Here is a 25,506-nt window from a genome sequence, read left to right on the forward strand (position 1 = left end):
TAGTCCACAATGTATTCCTGGATGGGAGAACAACGTGCTCTGGTTTATTGGCATTTCTTTAAACCAATCACAATCGTCTTGGGCGCTGCTAAGGGGAGGTAAATGACTTCACTGAAGACTTGTCGGCTCAAAGAAATTCATCTTGCTGTTAAGTTTTAGCGGGCGTGGTTGTAATACATACAGTTCAGAGCATGCTTGTGATCAACTGTGAGTTTCTAGGAAGTTCTTTTAGAAAGAACTTTGTAATTCGGTACAAATTACAGGCAAACAGAGATAAGGTGTAAAAGATTTCTAGAATAATTTCCTTGGCTTTAAAAGAATGGCTCCATTAAACCCAAGTAAACTTTACTGTTTGCCTGCAGAAATGTCACGTTTTTTAACACGAGTAGTTGATTGGAATGATTAAACTGGAAGTGTGTTGTCCCTTTACGTGCTACTACTGTAAATTACACAGTCCTTTCCAGGAACGCGACAAACATGTTCCAGTCACATATCCGTTCCCTTTTTGGGAATCATGGGAAATCCCGAGCCCCGGTAGTAAGTAACCGAGAAACGGTGACTTTCACTGGGTATGGAGGCTGACGCTTTCTCGTCAGACTGTGTGGAGCTCCTAAAGTCCGACACGTCTTACCAAAAGTTGCAATTAGCCATACATTTTCGTAAAACGGCCCATATTTGAGCTTTTTATAGTTGATTTCTTGCATTAAAAAGTCTCAGAAGTGAATTTAATAATGAAATAGCAGACAAACAATGTATAACTTTGCAGGGTCTGAAATATGAGACCTGCTGTCTCGTCTCCAATGTGTTTCTATGTGGTTCGCTCAAACCAATCAGCGCGCAGCTCATCTAAATATTCATGAGCATACCATATTTGGAAGAAAAGCTCTTGTTACAAATAGGGCCATATTCACAGGGTAGTTAAGGGCCCATAAAATAGCATTCGGGCAATTTTCAGCCCAACCCATGTTACATACCCTATTAGGAGACCTTAAGGAACAGTGTGAAATACCCTATATAATCATTCTATCACCCCTTTAAGGAATAAATACGAGCTGAGTCACTACAGACCCGCAGCACTTTCAAATCAAATACTTGGCCACCATCTTGTGGCAGAAACACGGTACTGCGCAGTTTCTTCTGCAAGCTGTAGATCACTTTGTTTTAGGGCTGTAACAGTTTTGTTTTTACAGCTGACAGGCTCAGATTAATATTCTAAATGTCTGACAACATTATGGAAAGGATTTCGAAGGAGGTCGACCTTTCTGTTAAAGAGAAAGATCCTTTTTTTTTAAACATAAAATTGCGTTCGCTAAACCCACCAGACTCCATGTAAATAAATTTCATCGTATCATTTTAGCAGCGTAAAATACACTTCATTCAGAGCCGACAAAAACAAAATAAAACTATGAAAAGCCATTTTGGGTTGTCTTTCCACTTTTTCAACCATCAGAACTCTAGTTTTGGTTGAAATAAACACATAGTTGACCTATTTACATGTCAGAATATGTTGGCTCTATACACGCTAAAAGTATTGTTTGGTGGGTTTAGCGCTAGCGACTTCAGAGCTGATTCTGGTTAAACAGAAAGGTCTTAAAGACGTTTTAAAAAGGTATCTCTCTAAAAGTATCCTTTCCATAATGTTGTCAGAGACTTAGAATAATAATCTGACTCACTGGCAAAAACAGCAATTCTTTAGTGGATGCAAATTGACGATGCACATTTGCCCCTATGGATACATTGCAGCCCGGTCTGTGGCTGCAGTTACAGCGTTCCCGCTCACTACTGGACCAACTTCAAAGATTGTTGTTCCTATCAGTCACTTACACACAAAAACATTGGAAACTAGAGTTAAAAACCCGAAATGACCCTTTAACAATCAACTACGGTGCAGGAGATCAACATTAACCTCTGATGGGTTTGAATGAAAGTTTGAAAGTCACTCAAAGGTTGTTTTGTGCACAGTGTTATAGGGACCGATAGTTCAGGACTGACAAGATGTACATTAATAGACCATGCTTGAGTTTTGGTGTTAACTGAAACATACATTTTATTCAGAATATAGTACAAAACAATAAAAATGAGAGTTTTTCTGTGGCAAAAATTTGACTAAATTCAGATGAATGTGACCTGTATGTCAATTTCCTGGCATGTCAATTTTCCTTTTATTTTATTTGTTGTGGTTTTTGACCTGCTGCAATTTCTCTTCCTTCAGAAAATAGCACCTGGTTGCATCAAAAATAACAACATACAGTATATCCTGAAAGAGGCAGCTCTTGTTGAGCATCGGGTAGAGAACAAGGTGGAAAATACTAGTAAAGGTGAGAACACACACACACACACACACAAAGAATTCAAGGCAACGGGTCCAGAGAAAGAAACACCAAAGAATTTATAATAAGGGAAGAAGTTTCACTCTCTAGATACTTCCAGCTTCTGAACTGGTTGCAGTTCCACTCTGCTTCCATATGAGGGCGCTCACGGGCCAGTGCAGAATGAATGGAGGTCTATGGAGCTATACCCCTCAAAATCCACTTTTCTCAGGATATCATTTTTTGTCTAGTAATTTGAATGTTGCATTTGAAAGGGGGGGCTAAGAAAATACACACTGCTGTTTTGTTCTAAAAATCTTTTTAAATGCAAATTAATTACTTAAAAATCATACAATGTGATTTTCTGGATTTTTGTTTTAGATTCTGTCACTCACAGTTGAAGAGTGCCTATGATAAAAATTACAGACTTCTACATGCTTTGTAAGTGGGAAAACCTGCAAAATCGGCAGTGTATCAAATACTTGTTCTCCCCACTGTAGACTCCCATACATTTTGCATTAGACCGTGATCACCCCCAGTGAAACTCTGGTGGAACTGCAACCAAATTCGGTACAATGGGGCTAAATAGGGAGTGAACAGGCTCTCCGTAGACAGGCTTTGGAAACGCTTTGGAACAGTTTAAACTTTCCCTGATGTGTTTCAGTTTAAACATCCCAGAGCAGACTCAGCTTGCATGTATTTTATCCCGCTTCGTGTTCAGTGCAACGCAACCGTTTTCTTCATTCGGTCCAGGCGATGTTGTCTCACACCGGCGCCTCCTCTTTTTCCTCTTCCTCCTCTTCTTCCCACTAATTGACTCTTCGTCACACAGAGGCTCTGGCACTCAGTCAGGGTGTTGAAACGGTTTCCGTTGCCGTCGCAGCCGCCGTACCAGAAGCGAGAGCATCGCCCCTGATCGCTGTCAAAGTACCATCTTATGGTGTAGTTCTGGCAGCCGCCGGCGTCCGGGCGCAGGAGACAGGTGTCTGGATGAAGACGGGAGAGAGAGATTAAGGCTGCGTCTCATTTCTCTGTCTTACCCCTTCCCCTTACCCCTGCCCCTTCGTTTTGCGCGTTCACGTGAGAGTAAGGGCTGACCCAATATTCATTTTGATCTAGGGGTAGGGCTAAGGGGAAGGGCTAGATACCCCTTGAAACCAAGCAAGGATGTAAGCTTACTTGGCCAGCCAGAGGTATCCAGATACGTTGCGCAACAAGGAACAATGGCTGCCAGGTTGACCAGAGAGACCCATAAATGGAAGTAATTTCAGCTTAAAGAATTGATTTAAAAATTACGAAAGTCTTGTTTTGTGCTCTACTCAGTCCTGTACATATATATTTGCAACAATATTTGTAATTGAAACGTTTTTTTAAAATCGCTAGCTTGCTATGCTAACGCTAACGTTAAATTGCTGATTTGCACAACAGTCCCGCATTTCTCTGCCTTGAATGGACTCCAAGCATGTCTACATTGTTAACTAAACTCCATTACCAGCGAATTTCGTTTGATATCAGTGCATAACACTACTTGCTTTTGAGACACATGCTTTACATATACCGTCCTGTATCACACACAGGGACGCTGGAGGAAACCCAGCAGCTGATCAACTTTCGGGCTGAAAACGAGCAGTAATCATTTGTACCGGTAATTCATGCCTGTTCATGTACCTGTACATTGTTGTTGGTTATGATACAGGACACTAATGAAAGAAATGGGGTTGGAGGGAAAGGTTACTGGCCAACAGGCACCAGACTGGGGTCTGGAGGGAAGCATAACTGGCCAACAGGCATCAGACTGGGGTCTGGAGCAGGGCTCCACACTAACTTTTTGCCTTGGTTGCACTGGTGCGCCTAACTTTTTTTATTTAGGTGCACCAGCACAAAATTTAGGTGCACCCAAATTTTTCCTCGCATCGCCGTAAGGCTGAATGGCGATACACGATATATAGCTCTGTATTTTTTTACAAAGTGGGCTAAATGTTCAGTTTTAAGTCAAAGACACTTTTCACAAGCTCTTTTATTAAAACAGATTGTGATTAAAATAAAATGCAAAGAAAGGGTTTTCTTTACCAGTTTGAAAATATACAGCTGCAACACATATAAATGAAAGTTATCTAAAATAAATAGCCTGAGAAAGCTCCTTCATAAGCTTTCAACAACAATAACAGACTGATTAAAAGAGAGAGAGAGGACGCCCGGATAGCTCAGTTGATAAATATAGAGGTTTGACTCCGACCTGCAGCCCTTTCCTATATGACAGGCATGAAAACGGGTCAGGGGTGAAAAAGGTGAGAAGGATATTACCCCTCTAGGGGGGTCCGGGGGCATGCCCCCCCAGAAGAAAATTTTAAATATTCCATATTTTAAAGCATCAATCTGATGCATTTTGAGATGCATTTTTTGCCAACCAACAGTGTAATATTTCAATATGCACTCATTAAAGTTAATTTGACTGGCAAAACAGTTAAAGTCCTTCTGACATTACACAATAATAAAAGTCATAATTTTTAAAGACTAAAAAGTTTTGGATACATTTGTACTTCTTCCAACCATATACTAAATAAAGAGTCAATTTGTATTTACATATTGCAATAATATCATAATCACAATCTACAATGAATCTAACTAAAATTAAACTAAAATTTACTACTTTGGCCAGGTCATCATCAAAAAAGCAAATTAGTACATTCATGATTTTGTCCATGCTGATATTAGCTGCTTTATTTACATTTATTAAAAATGTGGCATTGTTTATCTTTTCATATAGCTAGAAGTCTAAACTCTGGGACAAGGCCGTTATGTTTAAATACCTGCCATGCTGATTCCAAACAGACAGCTTTATCAAGGCAGTTTGGACTTCAGATAGCTTTTACAAATCATGATCCGCTATGAACGTGCACACTCGTATTGTTTGTATCACGGTCGGTCAGTAAAGGAACAGTCGCAGTCTTAACGGTAGCGGTCGTTGCCGGTAACGTACTCGTATTACAGAGTGCACGGACCGAAGCTTTGTGACTAGCATCTAATGACTAGCAAGCACCGTCTTACCGCTGCCGGCGTCTTCCCTGAACATGTGCTGCAGAAGGTTGGCGGAACTCGTTTCATTGGTGGGTGGAAGTTCGATGATTGGTCAAATCCATAGACAGTATGGTTAAATCCAGCGCATTAAAACAAATCCCATGTGGACTATTTCATTTATTAATTTTTCTAAAATAGTCATACGGCACCAGGCCCGAGTACTTACACCCCCCCTCTCCCCCCTTAAACATTTTCTCATCAAATCTACACGATTCACGTAGGTCACCTATTTTGGGTTTCCAAAGCGCGGAATTTCACGAAAGGTGAGTGATTTTCATGTCTGTACATGTCATCCCCCCACTCTCTCTCCCCTTTCATGTCTTCAGCTTTCCTATCAAAATAAAGGCCGAAATCGTAAAAAAAAAAAAATAAATAAATAAAGAACGACCGAAAGACAGGGGGAATGCGATGGACTGAAGCGTATGCTAGGCTACTCAGAGAGTGACGGCTGACTCATTAGCGGCGTTACACCAGTCTTGTGTAGGCTATGAAATGTCTGTATCGTCACTGCGCTGCATTTTTATGAACTATGATCCAGCATGCTCCGTCTTACACGCTATTACTCAACGAACTGAAGTTAGTTTAATAATGTGTTTTTCGCCGTGGCGGCCGCAGTGACAGAGTTACCCGCGGAAACACTAGTACCAATACAGGTTTCCCTCTCATACTTAACAATATACAGCTGTGTTAATAACAATTAAAACTGTAGACAAATGTCGGGAGTTTGGACCAGCGGCGCTGTGTCTCTCCATGTTGCAGGTGAGCCGGCCGGTGTGTGAGTGAATGGGGGCGGGGCTGCGCGGAGGAGAGATCCAAACACAGGCACAGCTTTACAGAAGGAATGGGTCATGTAACGCAACATTAAACCATATCGATATAAACAACATCGCTCCGTTAGTGGAGAGGCAGCGGATGCGAGGACGTTAGGTGCACCGGTGCGACCTAGAAAAAATCTTAGTCGCACCCTTAAAAATTTTGGTCGCATTTGCGACCAAATTGGTTGCACTCTAGAGCCCTGGTCTGGAGGGAAGGGTTACTGGCCAACAGGCCTCAGACTGGGGTCTGGAGGGAAGGGTTACTGGCCAACAGGCCTCAGACTGGGGTCTGGAGGGAAGGGTTACTGGCCAACAGGCCTCAGACTGGGGTCTGGAGGGAAGGGTTACTGGCCAACAGGCCTTAGACTGGGGTCTGGAGGGAAGGGTTACTGGCCAACAGGCCTCAGACTGGGGTCTGGAGGGAAAGGTTACTGGCCAACAGGCCTTAGACTGGGGTCTGGAGGGAAGGGTTACTGGCCAACAGGCCTCAGACTGGGGTCTGGAGGGAAAGGTTACTGGCCAACAGGCCTCAGACTGGGGTCTGGAGGGAAAGGTTACTGGCCAACAGGCCTCAGACTGGGGTCTGGAGGGAAGGGTTACTGGCCAACAGGCCTCAGACTGGGGTCTGGAGGGAAGCGTTACTGGCCAACAGGCCTCAGACTGGGGTCTGGAGGGAAGCGTTACTGGCCAACAGGCCTCAGACTGGGGTCTGGAGGGAAAGGTTACTGGCCAACAGGCCTCAGACTGGGGTCTGGAGGGAAGGGTTACTGGCCAACAGGCCTCAGACTGGGGTCTGGAGGGAAAGGTTACTGGCCAACAGGCCTCAGACTGGGGTCTGGAGGGAAGGGTTACCGGCCAACAGGCCTCAGACTGGGGTCTGGAGGGAAAGGTTACTGGCCAACAGGCCTCAGACTGGGGTCTGGAGGGAAAGGTTACTGGCCAACAGGCCTCAGACTGGGGTCTGGAGGGAAAGGTTACTGGCCAACAGGCCTCAGACTGGGGTCTGGAGGGAAGGGTTACTGGCCAACAGGCCTCAGACTGGGGTCTGGAATTTCAGAATAGCTGGTTTAAGTTTGTGGTCTTGTGTGTCTTTTTTAGTTTTATACATTTGAGTGCCTTTTTTATGTGTGTGACATGTAAGTTATGGTTCTAATAGTTGATAATGGTTCTGTAATATAATATATTTTTATATAATGTTTTTGCCGGTTATGTTTTTTGGGAAATAAAGAGATTTTTGTTAACAAAGAAAGTGTTTCTGAACATCAATGACATTCAAAACAGTGATAACAGAAACAGATATACAACACACCATGCAGTGTGTATAGAAATATTGATTGCAAACAGACCTAAGTATGTATGATGATGTAATCAAGTGGCGTCTCATTTCATAGGGGTATGTTTTCACCCCTAGCCCTTACCACTTGGTTTTGAGGGACAAGGGCTAGGGGTAAGACGAAGGGGTAAGATGAGAAATGAGATTCAGCCTAACCCTCGGAGGTCTGAGGGCATTTTTTACATATCTTCTTAAATTCACATTTTAAGGCAGCGGTGTCAAACATACGGCCCGGCCCCCCAAAGGGTCCAATCAGGCCCACTGGATTACTTTGCAAAGTGTGAAAATTGCAGAAAAGTAATAGCCTAGAAATCTAGACGCACCCCCTAGCGGCAACAAATGTCATTTGCACCCAGGGTCAGTCTAGCAACTCTCTGTTGGCTTGTGAGCTGGAAAAACCAAACTGTAGTCAGGCCAATCACATCATGTATAGAGTCTGTGGGCGGGGCTTAACATAATGACGGCAGAGTTGTGACGGTTGCGCGTGAATTCCCTGCTACTTGAAAACAAAGAAGATGGCTGCTGCTGCTGGAGAACAGCGGTCTTTGGCCGCGACTCTGGAAGACTTGGAGTTCAGCTTTTCTTTGAGAAAAGAACAAAGAACGGCACTGAAGTCATTCTTAAAAAAGGAAGATGTGTTCAGAGTTTTGCCGACCGTTGTTGTATAAATTCACCCAGTGGTGGAGGTGCAAGCCCATGTAATATTTAGAAAATTAGGCAGGAGGCATCTAGATAATGTAAAAAAAAAAAACTGTCAAAATTAAATAAGTTGTATTTAGTAGTGATATGGCAGTGGTGTAATATATAAATAATTGTGTGATTGGTCAGTGTCAGTTGACCATGAAAGCTGAAAGGATCAGAGAGCGGTGGTTTAGTTCTTACCTGGTTGGTCGGCTCCGGCTTCCTCAGGGGTGTCTGCATCTGGGAGAGACGACACAGTCAACCACACATAGACCTGGAACTATTATTTCTTATTCATCTAATTGTCCTTTTTTTTTACGTAACTGCAGCTTCTTTATACACTCACCAAAAGGATTATTAGGAACACCGGTTAAATTTCACGTTAATGAAATTATTTAATCAACCAATCACATGGCAACTGCTTCAATGCATTTAGGGGTGTGGTCCAGAGCGTGGCATGGTTGTTGGTGCCAGATGGGCTGGTCTGAGTATTTCCCAATCTGCTCAGTTACTGGGATTTTCACCCACAACCATTTCTAGGGTTTACAAAGAATGGTCAGAAAAAGGAAAAACATCCAGGATGCTGCAGTCCTGGGGGGCCAAAATGCCTTGTTGATGCTAGAGGTCAGAGGAGAATGGGCCGACTGATTCCAGCTGACAGAAGATCAACTTTGACTCAAATAACCACTCGTTACAACCGAGGTATGCAGCAAAGCATTTGTGAAGCCACAACACGCACAACCTTGAGGCGGATGGGCTATACCAGCAGAAGACCCCCCCGGGTACCACTCATCTCCACTAAAAATAGGAAAATGAGGCCAAAATGTGCACGAGCTCACCAAAATTGGACAGTTGAAGACTGGAAACATGTTGCCTGGTCTGATGAGTCTCGATTTCTGTTGAGACATTCAGATGGCAGAGTCAGAATTTGGCGTAAACAGAATGAGAACATGGATCCATCATGCCTTGTTACCACTGGGCAGGCTGGTGGTGGTGGGGGTGTAATGGTGTGGGGGGGGATCCCTTTCGCCTTCAGAACTGCCTTAATTCTTTGTGTCATTGATTCAACAAGGTGCTGGAAGCATTCTTTAGAAATGTTGGCCCATATTGATAGGACAGGGTCAAACACAGTATTAGTATGGTGTTCCTAATAATCCTTTAGGTGAGTGTATATCACTGTTATGTGACCCAGATAATATAGGAACACAAATACATAGCCATAAATCTCCATCCTCCGGCCATCACTCTCTGACTCTGTGGCAGAAACCCTCATTCATACTTTCATAACCTCCTGTTTGGACTACTGCAATGGAGTCCTGTCTTGGGGCCCCAGCAAAACCCTGGACAGGCTCCAGTATGTCCACACACACACACACACACACACACACACACACACACACACACACCACACACACACACATAAACACACACACAGACATGCGCACACACACAAACACACTAGTGTTAATTTTGTCACCTATTTTTTATTTAGTCTTAGTCTTGTGCCAAATGTCCTTGTTAGTTTTAGTCATATTTAGTCATTCACATATCTTTTTTTCTTAGTCAAGTTTTAGTCGACTAAAAGTCTCATCATTTTAGTTTTAGTCAAAAGAGAACTCAATATATCTTAGTCAAGTTTTAGTCAAAACATGTTAGTCTTTTTTTAAATAACAAATTATTTCTGAGATTATTTCTGATAACCATTTCAGTCAAATAGTTATATAAAAATAAATTATATAAAGTTATATACATATTGAGCCTCTTCCTTATTTCACCAGTAAATTCTGTGTGTAGTATTAACTAGCTAACGGTAGGCTAACTTTACCTGCTGCCAGGTGTAGTGTTAACTAGCTAACGGTAGGCTAACTTTACCTGCTGCCAGGTGTAGTGTTAACTAGATAACGGTAGGCTAACGTTACCTGCTGTCAGGTGTAGTGTTAACTAGATAACGGTAGGCTAACGTTACCTGCTGTCAGGTGTAGTGTTAACTAGCTAACGGTAGGCTAACGTTACCTGCTGCCAGGTGTAGTGCTAACTAGATAACGGTAGGCTAACGTTACCTGCTGTCAGGTGTAGTGTTAACTAGCTAACGGTAGGCTAACTTTACCTGCCGCCAGGTATAGTGTTAACTAGCGTCCCGTGCAGCGATGTTTCGGTTGTCTCTAACGTCCATTTAGGAGCATCAGAGAGAAGCGCAGGCATTTAAGTGGCACCTAAATAAGGCACCGAAATCTGCGTTGCTATTCGGTCCGGTAGATAACGGTTGTTATGGCACCGGTCAGTGCTGTATTAGCACCGGGTCTCGGTACCCAACCCTAGTAACAGCTGAATATTCTATCTCATGATGGAAAAGTAGAGACGATTGTAGACGAAAATGAAGAGAGATTTTATCTTAGTTTTTATTTTATGCAAAACATTTTAGTCTCGTCTTTTTTCGTCAACAATAATGGATGTTAATTTAGTCTTAGTCAGCGTTTTTGGACATCGGCGCAGTCTCGTCATCGTCTCATCTTAGTCATGGAAAAAAATGACTCACCCACACCACCACCACTTTAAAAAACTCCTCAAACACCACCTGTTCCCCACAGCCTACAACCTCCTTTAGCTTAGCCACAGTCATTCTGTAAAGTGTCCTTGGGTTTCATGAAAGGCACTATACAAATAAAAGTTACTATTATTATTATTATTACTATTATTATGAAGTAAACAACGCCTCTATTTTGTCATTTTTGTTGCTAGGAACGTGTTTAGGGTCCTGTGCCAACAACAAGCATCGCTTTAGCTAAACAGTCCGACCGTGCGAGTGCGTGCATGCGTGCGTGCGTGCGTGCGTGCGTGTGGACATGCTGGAGCCTGTCCAGGGTTTTGCTGGGGCCCCCAGACAGGACTCCATTGCAGTAGTCCAAACATGAGGTTATGAAAGCATGAATGAGGGTTTCTGCCACGGAGTCAGAGAGTGATGGAGGATGGAGACGTATGGTGATATAACTGATATATAACCTAAAGATGTGTCCTGGCATTCACTCAAAACTTGAATTTGTTTAAAAAAGGAATACATTTTAATATTTTTACCTTTGACTGAAAGAGACAATTATATTGTTGATCTGAATTATTTCTGAGACGAGTAATTGTACAGCAAAATTTTGAATTGTTACAGCTCTAACCACATGCTTCAAGTCCCGAAGCTTCAAAAAAACAGGTCGCATACGGTACTGAGTTCACATCAGAACATCAGCCAACGGTTGAAGTGATCTGATGACTTTAAAAAAAATCAGTCAGCTTTGTATTCTATATTGTATTTGTGCATATTTGAAAAGCTGAAAGGATCAGAGAGTGGCAGTTTAGTTCTTACCTTTAGAGACGTAGCTGGTCGGCTCCGGCTTCGTCAGGGTGTCTGCACCTGGGAGAGACGACACGGAACTATTATTACATATTCATCTAATTCAGTCCATTTTTTTTTTTTACGTAATCGCAGATTCTTTGTATACATACACAGACGACGCTACACACAACACCCACACACCACACATATACACACACACACACACACACACACACACACACACACACACACACACACACACACACACACACACACACACACACACACACACACACACAAAAACACATAAACATGAGATGATAGATGATAACCAATTTGTAGATTAATCTTTGTAAATCTAATTTTAAGTGTTCGAGAGAACTAGACTTCTGCACTTCCTCTTTGCTCTGGTTTTTTTAGGCTTTTAAAAAATCCCAGGGCCGGAGACTTTGGCCAATCACAGGTCATTTCAGAGAGAGAACATTTCTATTGGCTGTTCTACAAATGCAGATCGCGTGTACGTCCCTTCTAGAGGTGTTGAAATTAATCAAATAATTGATGCATCGAATCGTGGACATGGACGATGCTGCATCGGGTAACCGGCCGGCTCATAATCGATTATTTCTGTTTACAATTTAATCTAGGCCTAACAACATTTCTGTTTACATATTCTGTTATCGCCAGAGTCTGAATTGTTTAAATCCTACACGGGACATGATTAGGCACCGTGTTATATATTCTACCGATTATTCCATCGATTAATCGAGTAATCGGATAAGAAATACTTTGTAAGAAATACTTAGTAAACAGCAATAGTAAATATTTATTATTGCTGTTTACTAAAAAAAAAGGAAACCTGTCGCTTGTATATATACAAAAGACTGGTTTCCTTTTTTAGAAAAAGCAAAAAATTGTATTGCCAAATTCCAAGACCCTTAAAAAGAAATACATTACAATAGTACATTTTTGGTGGCCCAAATGTTAATATTTTTCACCCAATTCCCCTTCTTGCCTCTGGCTCTTTGCACTGATTATGCAAAAGAGCTGTTCACTGACCAGAGGGTTTACAGCAGGGCTACTCAACTACACTGTTCTGGGGGACACATTTTCAGAAGCCTAATACACCGTGAGGAGCACAGATATATCTATAGTGAGGAGAAAGAATAAAGAATGCATGATGACGTCATTCACGTGCATATTGAGTAGCCATGCTGGGGGGAGGAGCCGGTTTGTCTCCGGCAGCAGCTACATTTCCAAAGATTAGAAGCAAACTAATAAAAAGTTACACTACAAACCGACAGCTTTCGTTTTAGCTTGGTAAAACATCGCTATTAGCAGAGTAGCATGTTGTAGGCTAGTTGTGTAAAACATCGCTATTAGCAAAATAGCATGCTGCAGGCTAGTTGTGTAAACAGCGCGGTGGACGAGAGCAGCAGACGTTAGCTACCTTGTATCGGGTTAGCTCCGTGGAATGGATGAGTACACTGGAGGTTTGTTACAGAGGTGATGTAGCAGCATGTTTGCAGCTTAAAATGATCCCAAACTTTCTGTCGTTTTCTCTCGCCTGTCTCTCCCTTTTAGACCATCGCTATTTTCGTCTTCCTTCATTTGTAATATGGGCCGTCAGTCTTGTGTCCGCAGAAGCGCAAACCTCTTATAATCCTTAATAATCCTCCGTGCGGAAACACAGTGAGCCGTATAACCTTAATTACATTGATTTAACGAAGCTTCGAGGCAAAGAATTTTGCTTCGAAGATTTTTTGTAATCGAATTATTCGAGTTATTCGAAGAATCGTTGCAGCCCTAATATATATGTATACATGTGTTTGTGTGTGTGTGTGTGTGTGTATTACCGCTGAGGTTCAGTCCTGAGAGGAAACTCTGGCCGTCCCCTGGGGTCACACTGGCGATGACATCCAGCTGTGTTGTCTGCACCCGAAACTTCTCCTCGACCTCCTCCACAAACTCGTCGGCCAGCATTGCCGACCCCTGACTGGACACACCCCAGCCGAATAACACAGAAGATAAACTCAGTCACATTCGGCCTCAGACATAAACACCGCTGTAGTATGTACTCAAGAACTGTACTTAAAGGGTAATTTCAGGTATTTTTCAACCCTATTTTTCCATGCATTGGTGTCTAAGTGACTAATGTTAAAAGAAATCTTAAAAACTTTTTTCCATTCATGAGCGTGATCGCTGTAACTGGCAGCCGTGAACCAGGCTGTAATGTAACCCTACAGGACAGATGTTCACCGTCAGTTAGCGTCCACTAAAAGTTCTGTTGTTGCCGCTGACAGACTCAGATTATTATTCTAAGTGCCTGACAACATTATGGAAGGATCTCTACAGAGATAGAGCTTTTAGTTAAAGAGTAAGATCCTTTTAGTTTAACATGAAACAACCCCGACATCACCATCACCAAACCCCAGGGTTCATAACGCATTTTAACCAATACTTTTGCGGGCAAATTTTATGACTATATGTATTCTTGAAAATGTCAGTCGACAATATACAATAAGAATACAAATCTGTGTTACAGTTTACCCTCAGAGGTTTAACAATAAAATGAACTAGAAAATTCTGGAAGAAATTTTGACAGTGTGCCTACTACTTGGTGCACATCCGAATAACACTAGCTAAGTATTAATAGCAGTAGCTGTATTGACGTACATAGCAATAGGGAATGGATGGATGGGCTTACAAGACACCACAAATGCATACAGGTCAAGACCAGAGAACAGCGTAGTACCACTTACCATTTTTTTTTTTTAACTTTTGTAAAATTTCTCACAATGTATAATTCCATACTTTGAGTCTGGTGGGTTTAGGATGCATAAAGTACTGTTTATTTACATGGAGTCTGGTGGGTTTGGGATGCATAAAGTACTGTTTATTTACATGGAGTCTGGTGGGTTTAGGATGCTTTAAGTACTGTTTATTTACATGGAGTCTGGTGGGTTTGGGGATGCATAAAAGTACTGTTTATTTACATGGAGTCTGGTGGGTTTAGGATGCTAAAATGACTGTTTATATATATATATATATATATATATATATATATATATATATACATTCAAAAGAGATAGAATCATGGGAGAAGTGTAAATTGCTGCTAGAGTAAATGCGTATATTCCAATATAGATGTATAGCCTAACATTACGGTGAAATGGTATTGAACCTATAATCCATTTCATTTAGGTGCAATCCTGCAGTTACAGCACCATCATTATCAGAATTATAATCCATAAACTTTTATTTCAAAAGGTCACCTGCAATCACCTGCAATACTGTGGAACTCCCTTTTAAAAACGTTTAAAACACGTTTCAGAGGGAGTCACACTCTTCTGACGGGCGTTTTGCTACAGTGGCTTTACTAAAATGCTCCGCATCACCAATGTTGCAAAGACAAATGCAGTTTGCAAAAAACTTAATGCGACACAAATAATCTGCTGGGATGTAAGAGCATAGATGGGTGACGTTAGTGATATGAGGACGATAAGGTTAGGTAGCCTAGGCTACCTAACCTAATGATCGACTGGGAAGAAAAACGATACCACTCAAATAGGAAGTTATCTGAAAATTTAAATGTCGGGGCTGGGGGTCAATATCATCTCCACATATGTTTAACTCTCTGTGAAGTAAAGCAGCTTCTTCATCAATGGGATCGTAGACAAAAGGAAATGCCATGTTTTGAGAAATAAAATGTTTTATAGTCTGCCTAACATGGTTAATAAACCAACATATTTTTTTTTATTCATGCCGATAACAAACTGCGCTTAAAATTCGCCTGATCCAGATTGAATGAATGAATGAGGAAATAAAAAGCGCTGTGTCAGAGGGAAGAGACTGAGACAAACTCGAAGTTTCCTTGAAGAAAACCTGCTCTACCAGGTTAGGTTCACAGACTCAGTTACCTTAGTAGCTACTGAGGCTCAGTTACCATAGTAACTGACTCTGAGGTTAAGTTACCTCTCTTTCTGAAACAGAAAACCCAGAGGTTCCCTCATCTCAGGCTTAACTAACTCAGAGTTTTCACTAAACCTGCTTTCTGAAATACCACCTTAGTCCATCATGACTTTAGCTGACAAATAACACTTTTCCTTCCTTCCTCTCCTCATCCTCTTCTTTTTTACTTTCTCTTTCTCTTTCCTCTCTTTTCCTTTTCTCCTCTATTTTCTGTGTGTGAGTTAGAGGAGGGAGGGGTAGACAGTTTGATTGGCAGGTGAAAAATGTCCATTTTAATGATGATTATACCTCTGAAGTTCCTTTCTTTAATTCAAAACCCTATAAGACTATTTGTGCTCTCCCTCTCTCTCTCCCACCTTCCCTCCCTCCCTCTCTTTCTCCCTCCTTCCCTCCCTCTCTCTCCTCCCTCTCTCCCTCCTTCCCTTCCTCCCTCCCTTCCTCCCTTCCTTCTTCCTTCCTTCCAGAAGTCTCCATGATAGGAGTTGTGTGTGTCAGAACTTGTTGCTATGGTGATTTCCACAGTGAGGGAGTGGGGAGAGGGGGAGACAGTATCTTCCATGGGTCAAATATATCCATTTAATGATAATTATACCTCTTAAGTTTGTTCTGTAATTCAAAAAAACACTGGGTCTAAACGGCAATAATATTATCATCACAAGAAAGATAAAGGTCTGGCGAATGCATTGATGTGGATTTTATGTTTGTGGTATGAAATATATGGGACACAGAGCATGTAACAAACAGGGAACCGTCTGCGTCCTCCAGATATTTTTTTTCACAGTTTCTATCGGCAGTTGGTATGAAGAGAGCCAAAAGTCCGGTGGATTCCATAGTTACATGTCTGCGACCGGCACAACATTTTCTACATTTTCACCAACAATGATGTATGAAGAGTGAAAACTGTAGGGGAGAGAGCAATTTGTTTGGAAAAGATTTCAGAGAATCGTACTGCAGCTCTGTCCTCTCCTCTGTGGTGTCAAATATATGCGACACAGAGCAGGTAACCAACAGGGAACCATTTGCGTCCTTCCACATATTTTTTTTTCATTGTTTCTATTGGCAGAAAACTGTAGGGGAGAGAGCAATTTGTTTGGAAAGAATTTCAGAGAATGCACTGTAGTTCCATTTTTTCCATTGTTTCTATCGGCAACTGGTATGAATGGAGCTAAAAGTTTAGGTCCGGTGGATTCCATAGATACATGTCTGCGACCGGCACAAGATTTCCTACATTTTGACCAACCATGATGTATGAAGAATGAAAACTGTACGGGAGACAGCAATTTGTTTGGAAAACTTTCAGAGAATTGTACTGCAGCTCCCCACTCTATCCTCCCCTCTAACTCTCCACATTCCGGCCACATACACACACATTGGAAAATCTGAAACGGTCTGAAAAGAGGACGATACTTAAACTGTGATTTGGTAGAAACCGTGCTTGATATCCGAATGCCCATTCAGCCCAACAAAGACCAAAGTCTTGTCTTCAGTTTAAACTTTACATTTTTTTTCTACATTAAAGTATGGCGATACAGCATGCCCCCTAAAGAGGGGTTGTTTTGAGCGATGTTACGTGATTTCCTGAAGATTTCCCATTCAAGTCTATTGGACAATTTTTCGCCGTTTTTTGCAGATTTCGTGAAAACCGTGCGGCAAATCTTTTTGAAAACACATAGCACACCATTCCCGAGCATTACACACATTTTGATGTATTTTGTGTGCACGTGTTGGCAACGCTCCGTGACTAGTAGCGGGACAAAAAACAGGCAGAATAATAATAATAAGTATGAGCAATAATAGTCATGGTGCCGATTGCTGCTATTTCAGCACATCGGCACACTGAATGACAATTTACGTGGTTCATAGTGGGATTCATAATATCACGCCCCGAAAATACATTACACAAATCATACACAAAATACATTTATTAATCACATATTATTATACTGTGTTAAAAAAAAAAATCCATGACTTTTCCAAAACTTTCTGGGTCTTTTTATGTTTCCAAAACCTTTCCAGGCCTGGAATTTGCATTTTCCAAATTCCAGATTTTTTCAAAACGTATGAACCCTGAAACCCACCAGACTCCATGTAAAAAATCAGGACTTTTAGCGTGTATAGAGCCAGCGTATTTCCACATGTAAATGGGTGAATTAAGGGTAGGGCTGGGCATCGTTCAAAATCTTTCGATCCGGTGCCAATTTCGATACCTCAGTTTCGATGCCGACCATTAATATCACATCGCAGCAAACGCTATCTCCGTGAAGTTTTTAAAAACTGTAACCACACTTGAAACCACTTTATCGGCATCGCCGTGACTTGCGGTGACTTCAACACAACTGCAGAGCCGACGACGTAATTTACTCCGTCTGCACCTATCTGTGTGTGTGTGTGTGTGTGTGTCGGTCGGAGCTCCGCTCTGTGTCAATATGCAGAGAGGACAGATAAGCTTACGCGCTCAGACGCTTTTGGAACCGAAATTTGTATTTTTTTCGGTGCCATAAAAGTATCGACGTTCAGTGCCCAGTCCTAATTAAGGGTTCATTTCAACCAAACCAGAGTGGTGATTGTTGGAACAGTGGAAAGATGAACCAAGACAGCTTTTGATAGTTTTATTTAGTTTCTGTCGACTTTGAATGAAGTGTGTTGTACGATGATTAAATTACTGTTGATTTAAATGGACATCTACTGTATGGAATTGTCAATTTTCAAACAAATACAGCCCACTTTTAACCTAACGGTCTCGATGTTGTTTGGCCCACAAATCATTAAATTAATGCTTCCCGGATTCCTGCAGGAAATGTTAAGCTTGCAGTGACAGAATCATTGTTATTATCTTTAAAGGTCCTATGACATGCTTCTTTTTGGATGCTTTAATATCGGCCTCAGTGGTCCCCTAATACTGTATCTAAAGTCTCTTTTATATAGACCTTAGTGATCCCCTAATACTGTATCTGAAGTCTCTTTTATATAGACCTTAGTGGTCCACTAATACTGTATCTGAAGTCTCTTCTATATCGGCCTCAGTGGTCCCCTAATACTGTAGGTGGAGGGTGAGGATGTGGCGTTGATTAACTGCCATATATCGCTCGTTTGCAAGCCATGATGTCTCTCTCTCATGGGCGGGCCAAATTCTCTGGGCGGCAAATCAGAGAACGGAGGTAACCTTGGTCCTTATGGACTCATAAGGAGAAGATTCCAGATTGGTCCATCTGAGCTTTCATTTTCTAAAATGCAGAGAAGGATACCCAGGGCCCCGCCTACCCCCACCCCCCCACCCCAAACCCCCCCCCAAAAAAAAAATCGTGAAACCGTGAAATTTTCATGCTGTGGGACCTTTACAGTTTTTACAGTTGCTAGGACGGATTTCTCAATACTTGGGTCACTTTGTCAAAACTCTTCACACAGTAAGCACACAGAAGTATATGTTGGCTAAACTGTGGATCATTTATCATTGCTTTGGCACAAAATGCATTCAATGACTACATCTTTCAAACCGCCAAAACTCTATGTACCTACAGGCCAATTTGCACATGCTAACATACTGTTTTCAAAACTGTTAAAATTAAGTTCAAAACAATAACATAATAAAAAACTGAATAAGACAGCAATTTGCTACATTTCTACAGTACTATTATAATGAAATATATTTTGAATCGAAAAATTAAATGCTATGAAAACAATTGGACAATTGGACCAAACACAGCTTATTCTCATTATGGCTGAACACCTACAAAGGTGTTACTCTTTCAATTTCATTACAAAAGGAGACAACCTCAGAATAGTTTTGTATTGTGACAGAAACATGGACCCAGCCAGAGATGGAGAAGTGGCTGAAAGAGGAAGAAGAGTGGCTGGAAGGGGGCGAGGAATTCATATGCGTGGTGGTGGAAGAAGAAGAGGAAGATCAAGAGCTGTAGTCTCAGATGAGATTAGAGCTACTGTAATTGATCATGTAATCAATCGTGGTCTCTCAATGAGAGAGGCTGGTCAGAGAGTGCAGCCAAATCTGCAACGCTCAACAGTGGCATCTATTGTTCGAGTTTTCTGGCAAACCAACTGTTTGTCAAAAATAACTGTTTTTGAACAAAACCAAACACACACAAAGACATACATTTTAGGTAATGTATACTACTGCAATAGCCTAATAGTTTCAACTTGGCGAAAACACGGTGACGAGGAAGGAATGTGATTGGGAAGAGAGCCACAGTGGATGTCCTGGGCCAGAGGGGTGCCAACATCACAATGTGCGCGCAGGGTTCATACGCATTTTAACCAATACTTTTCCATGACTTTTTGTCAAATTTCCATGACTATGTATTCCTGAAAATGTCAGTCGACTTTATACAATAAGAATAAAAATCTGTGTTAAAGTTTACCCTCAGAGGTTTAACAATAAAACGAATGACAATTTATGTGGTTCATAGTGGGATTCATAATATCGTGCCCTGAATAGAATGTTGAGGTTAGGACGACGTGAAATACATTTATTAATCACATATTATTATGCTGTGTTAAAAAAAAAATTCCATGACTTTTCCAAAACTGTCTGGGTCTTTTTATATTTCCAAAACCTTTCCAGGCCTGGAATTTGCATTTTTTAAATTCCATAACTTTTCCAGTTTTTTTCAAAACGTAGGAACCCTGTGCGCAGCAATATCCACTGATGGATTGCTGTTACAAAAACCACTAATTGGGCCATACAACACTGAGCGTCTCCTTGCTTTCCTGCATGATCTCTATGAAAGGGTTGTGCTAGTTGAGGAAAGGGATGCAGAGAGAAGAAATCAGCCAACATTTATAACTGTATGAAACAATGTGGCATTTCACCACTCCCGTGCAGTCACCGAGTAGTTTGCAGCCCATCCCAGAATGGTGTCACTTTTCCTCCCACCTTACTCTCCATTCCTCAACCCCATAGAGGAATTATTTTCCTCACGGAGGTGGAAGGTTTATGACCACCTTCCACATAATCAAATGTCCCTCCTGGAAGCAATGCATGCTGGATGCCTGGACATATCAGCAGAAGATTGCCAGGGATGGATTAGGCATGCCAGAAGATTCTTTCCTAGGTGTATTGCCCTAGATGTTATAAGATGTGATGTGGATGAGAACCTGTGGCCAAATGCAGAAGACCGAGTAGATTAGCATTCCTATTGTATCTGTATCAGTGGATGGTGTGTATACAAATTCTTGTATTTTGGAATTACTATTTTGGAAATATATTGAAGCGTACTGCATCATGTCTGATTCATTCCAGTAACATATATTGCAGTGAATTCTAAACAGTAGAGAGGTGTCCTTGTTTTACATAAGAAAACATTGTATAATGATACCTGTTGTTAGTGTATTTTAGGTCATTGTTTTGTGGGTGACAAAGTGTGTTTGTTGGCTGTCAACCTTTGCTAGTGTTATGGGAGAAGGAGTTGATTTGAGACATGTATGAAGTGATTTGGTAGTTTTAGGGCATTTTGAATGTGAAATGAACTGCTGTGCCGAGCTGAAAGTTGGTTAAGAGAACTGTGTTAAGAGTTTTGAAAAAGTGACCTAAGTATTGAGAAATGTATTCTAGCAACTGTAAAAAACTGTAATTTGTTCCTTCTAAGGCTGTGTATAAATAAAGTGTGAGTTACCCATTGTCCCTATCGAAGATCAGTGAATCGTCATGTTCCCAGGCCGGCGCATCGTCTGGTTCCTTCAGCCTGTTGCAGTCTTCTTTAAATGATGGACGAGGATACGCATTTATTCCCTCTGAAATATGCACAAAATACACTCATGTTTGTTGTTGTTTATGTATGTTTTGTGTGTGTGTGTGTGTGTGTGTGAGAGTGTGTGCGTGTGTTCTCACTGCTGAGGGCGGAGAGGAAGACTCTGAAGAAGCGCTGGGCGTAGCTCTGCTCGTCGGCCTTCAGTCTGTCCAGGTGGATCAGGTGCTGCGCTACGGGCCGACCGGCCAGATCCTCCACCTGCTCCCGATCGTAGCGCTTGCCCACCGTCACCACAAACAGTGCCACCCCGTCACAGTAGGCTCTAGAGGAGATCCAGTCCAGCCTAGCTTGGTCCCAGGAGGCCGTCTTGGTGCCCACCACGGCCAGCACCGCCCTCCTCCTCCGGGTCTGGCCGGCCTTCAGCACCTCCTTCAGGGTGAAGTCCAGCGTCTTTCCCAGCGCCGAGGAGCCGCCCCGCCGGGTCATGTTCCTCATCAGGTGCCTCCGCATCAGCGTGCTGCTCTGGTACGTCCCCAGGCCAAACTCCAGCTTGGGATCTTTGGTACCGCTCTGGATTACAGCCACCCGGGCCGGCCGCCGCGCGCTCTCGGGGGCTGTGGGCTCACGGCCAGATGTTCCACCACAGAGCCCAGCGCTGGCCGCCGGCGTACTCATCGGCCTGCATCTCCCTGGAGCCGTCCAGCACCAGAACCAGGTCCACGTTGACTTGTTGAGGTGTCGGGATGTCCTCGATCGAGGGGCACAACTCTGAATGCCTACAGGGGTCTGAAGAAAAAACAACAATCATCGAGAAGTCAACTAGCTTGGTTAGAAAATGGCTTTGTGCAGTTCAAGCTGTTAAAATTGTCACTTGGGACTTCTTAGTGACACTTTTGGAAATCACTTAGCTAGACAATCTGCTCTAAGCGACGTCACACGTTTTTTAGGCTACAACATTTTTTGTCACATACAGCAAACATCTCCTCACTATCTGATAGCTGCCTGTCCCCTGAACACACTGTACACACCAGTAGCCCACTGCGAAGACATGCTTGGGCTCTCCATTTCATCTAGGGAAGTAAGCAACTCTCCGCAGCTGTACTTGCGCATGCAGGAGACACACACACATGGGCACAAAGCCACCCACAGTTTAGAACGCCAACACAAAGAAAGAGGAAGGTGATGGATATCCGGCGGAAAATCCGGCGAATTTCCGCAGCACCTGAGCAATCCCGGAAGTGGAACGTCGTCGATATGGACTAGAGCACATTTTTTATAATATCACTAATGATTTATAATAATCCAAGCCTGAGGCTCGGGGCTTACCGTAACAGATTGCACAGTTCTTGACCTTCAGCAGGTCAGCAGCCACGTCCCTCCCCAGCACGGTGAACAAAGAGTTTCCTGTGTCGTCGACCTGGAGATAAAACAGCAGCTGTTAATATTTATCACTAACTTTGTTCACATTTCATCTCCTGACTTAAAGTACTTCTTGTAAATGCTCTCCAACGGGCAAAAAAAGTGCCCGAATTGTAAAACGCAGCTCTTTTTCTGCAGGATTTCCCCCCCCCCACTGAATCAGGCTTTCACCACCTGAAAGAACGTAGACGCATCTGCATTTGTAGAACAGCCAATAGAAACACACTCTCTTTCAAATGACCCGTGATTGGCCAAAGTCTCCCGTCACGGGTTAGATTGTCTAAAGCCTGAAAAGAAGTCTAGAGAGGCAGCGGGCCGAGCAGCATTTAAACAAAGCAGTGAATCAATGAAATAAAACGTTTTTGCTGATTCAGCACTAGAAATGCAACTCTAGCAAGCATCTCACTATCACTAATGTTATCCACATTCATATTTTGAAAGTCGGTAGTTAGAACGGAAGGACGGAGAGTAATTTTTCTATGCAGATGATACACCGTCTTGTCTCATTGGTGTGAATTAGCAGGTTTCAGAACTCTGCAGACCGACACTTTGCAAGTAGTTGCTAGTTTAAACTTGTTTCGAATCATTGGTCTGAACTGGGCTTAAAGGTCATAGGTCAGTTTGAAGTAATCAACTCTTCAATGACGTCTAGTTCGGACGCGATTCCCCCGAGGCCACTGGGCGAACAAGAATGGGTCCCTACTTTTAAAACGGTTGAATCAAACCTACCTTTATCGCTCGTTCAACTTCCGGAGCGCCTCGCAGAGAGATGACCACTGGGACGATTTTGAGGGCTCGGTACTCCATCATGGCGGTGACAATGTCTGAATTATCCTCTGACGGCCCACTGGAGAAGAAGACTGCCACCTTCCTCATCATCAGTCCTTTACGAACACGTTTGAAGACGTTCTGACCCACAAAGCGCATGGCGGCCCCCAGATTGCGCCTGATGGACGTCCTCTCCAGGGCGATGTTCTTCACAGCTTCGATCAGCTGAGGCTTGCGCTGGTAGTCCTGGAAGCGGATCATGTACTTGGTGTAGGCGCTGTAAGCCACCACGGCGACGCGAGCACCAGACGGACAGTTGCTCTCAGAGATGGTGATGTCGTCCAGCAGGGAGAGGAGGGCGGAGCGCTGCCTCTCAAAGGCTGCAGGGGTCACGTCCTGCGACATGTCCAGACCAAACACCAGCTCGGTGGGGTAGACCGGGCACCTTGATTCACCTGGAGGAGTTTATGTTGAGAAAAAGTATGAATCAGGTCCCATTAAAAACCCAAAACCACTATGCTATCATCTTAGAAACTCTGACCAAAACATTTACCTTAGCAGGCTGTTCTCATGAACCATTTGTACATAAAGCTATGAAATGTAAAGCACTGTACTTGGTATGTATTGTACGTATTTATTGCTGTATTGCACCAAATTGACTGCTGCTGTATAAGACTGCGAAGATCGGCACAGGGCTTTCAAGCCTGGGAGCAGAGGTGTCATGTCCCGGGAGAAGTTAAGGAGAAAACACAAGACTTTCACCCAGGAAACGGGTGTTCGTGCTCGGTAGTACTACTTAAGCCCCTGACACACCAACCAGACGGCCGACTCTTGGCAGAAAAGACAGTTGGACTGATCAGTCTCCTTGAGTTGGTCAAAAAAAGTGCCTCGGAACACATTGGAGAGATGAGACGTAATACGTCTCCATAACAGCAGGCAGCGCTAATCTGTATTGTCGCCCAAAAAATGAAAACCGGCAGCTGATTAGATGAACGCGTCACATGGGTCTGGTTTCTCCGGAAATTCAAAGATAGACTATCATGGCGGCTCGTTCAGAATACAATCTCCCTTCTGCAGCAAAGCAGCCCCACAACATTATACTACCACCCCCATACTTCACAGTTGGGATGGTGTTCTGAGGCTTCAAAGCTTCGCCCTTTTTCCTCCAAATATACCGTTTATCATTATGGCCGAACAGTTCAATTTTTGTTTCGTCAGACCACAGGACATGTCTCCAGAAATTAAGATTTTTGTCCCCATGTGCAGTTGCAAACTGTAGTCTGGCTTTTTTATGGTGGTTTTGAAGTAATTGCTTTCTTCTCCCAGAGTAACCTTTTAGCTCATGGTGGTACAGGACTCGTTTACTGTGGATAATGACACTGTCTTACCAGTTTCAGCTAGCATCTTCACAAGGTCTTTTGCTGTTGTCCTGGGATTGATTCGCACATTTCGTACCAAAAAACTTTCCTCTCTGGGACTCAGAATCCGTCTCCTTCCTGAGCGGTATGATGGTTGTACATTCCCATGTTTTTTATACTTGCGTATTATTGTCTGAACAGATGAATGTGGGACCTTCAGGCATCTGGAAATTGCACCTAAGGATGAGCCACACTTGTGGAGGTCCACAATTCTTTTCCTGATGTCTTGGTTGATTTCTCTTGATTTTCCCATGATGTCAAAGAAAGAGGCTCTGTGTTTGAGGTGTGCCTTTATATGCATCCACAGTTCTGTCCAGAGGAGTGGGCCAAAATTCCAGCAAACTATTGTAGAAAGCTTGTGGAAGGATACCCAAAACGTTTGGCCCAAGTGAAACAGTTTCAATTGGAAACAATTCCACCAAATACTAATGAAGTGTATGTATATTTCTGACTTTGATGAAAGTGATAAAAAAAATACATAAAAATTCTCCCTCGGTCGATTCTGACATTTAACAAATGCAAAAAATATGTTAATATGTATTGATCTAAAACAGAAAAAGTTTACTCTGATTTAATGTATGACAGTAAAGAAATCAATTTTTTGGTGTTTTTTTCTGAAGTGTATATAAATATCTGGTTTCAACTGTAAATGTGACCGTCAACGTATCGAAAAACACCAAACCTGAAAA

The 25,506-nt window shown here is 42.6% G+C and overlaps 1 protein-coding gene across 1 annotated transcript in view; it reads right to left on the reverse strand.

Moving 5' to 3' along the window:
• Window positions 1-2,707: 2,707 nt before the first annotated feature.
• The window catches only part of LOC120562574 (collagen alpha-6(VI) chain-like), a 146,306-nt gene continuing 123,507 nt past the window's right edge, over window positions 2,708-25,506 (reverse strand). Inside the window, 11 exon segments of the mRNA XM_039806349.1 lie at window positions 2,708-3,295; window positions 8,418-8,456; window positions 9,056-9,112; window positions 11,569-11,616; window positions 13,392-13,531; window positions 21,138-21,255; window positions 21,353-21,815; window positions 21,818-21,867; window positions 21,870-21,998; window positions 22,539-22,629; window positions 23,361-23,854. Coding sequence (XP_039662283.1) covers window positions 3,027-3,295; window positions 8,418-8,456; window positions 9,056-9,112; window positions 11,569-11,616; window positions 13,392-13,531; window positions 21,138-21,255; window positions 21,353-21,815; window positions 21,818-21,867; window positions 21,870-21,998; window positions 22,539-22,629; window positions 23,361-23,854 — 1,898 coding nt within the window. The 3' untranslated portion in view covers window positions 2,708-3,026.

The sequence above is a fragment of the Perca fluviatilis genome, chromosome 7 (genome assembly GCF_010015445.1).
Source record: "Perca fluviatilis chromosome 7, GENO_Pfluv_1.0, whole genome shotgun sequence".
In the NCBI taxonomy this organism is placed as follows: domain Eukaryota; kingdom Metazoa; phylum Chordata; class Actinopteri; order Perciformes; family Percidae; genus Perca; species Perca fluviatilis.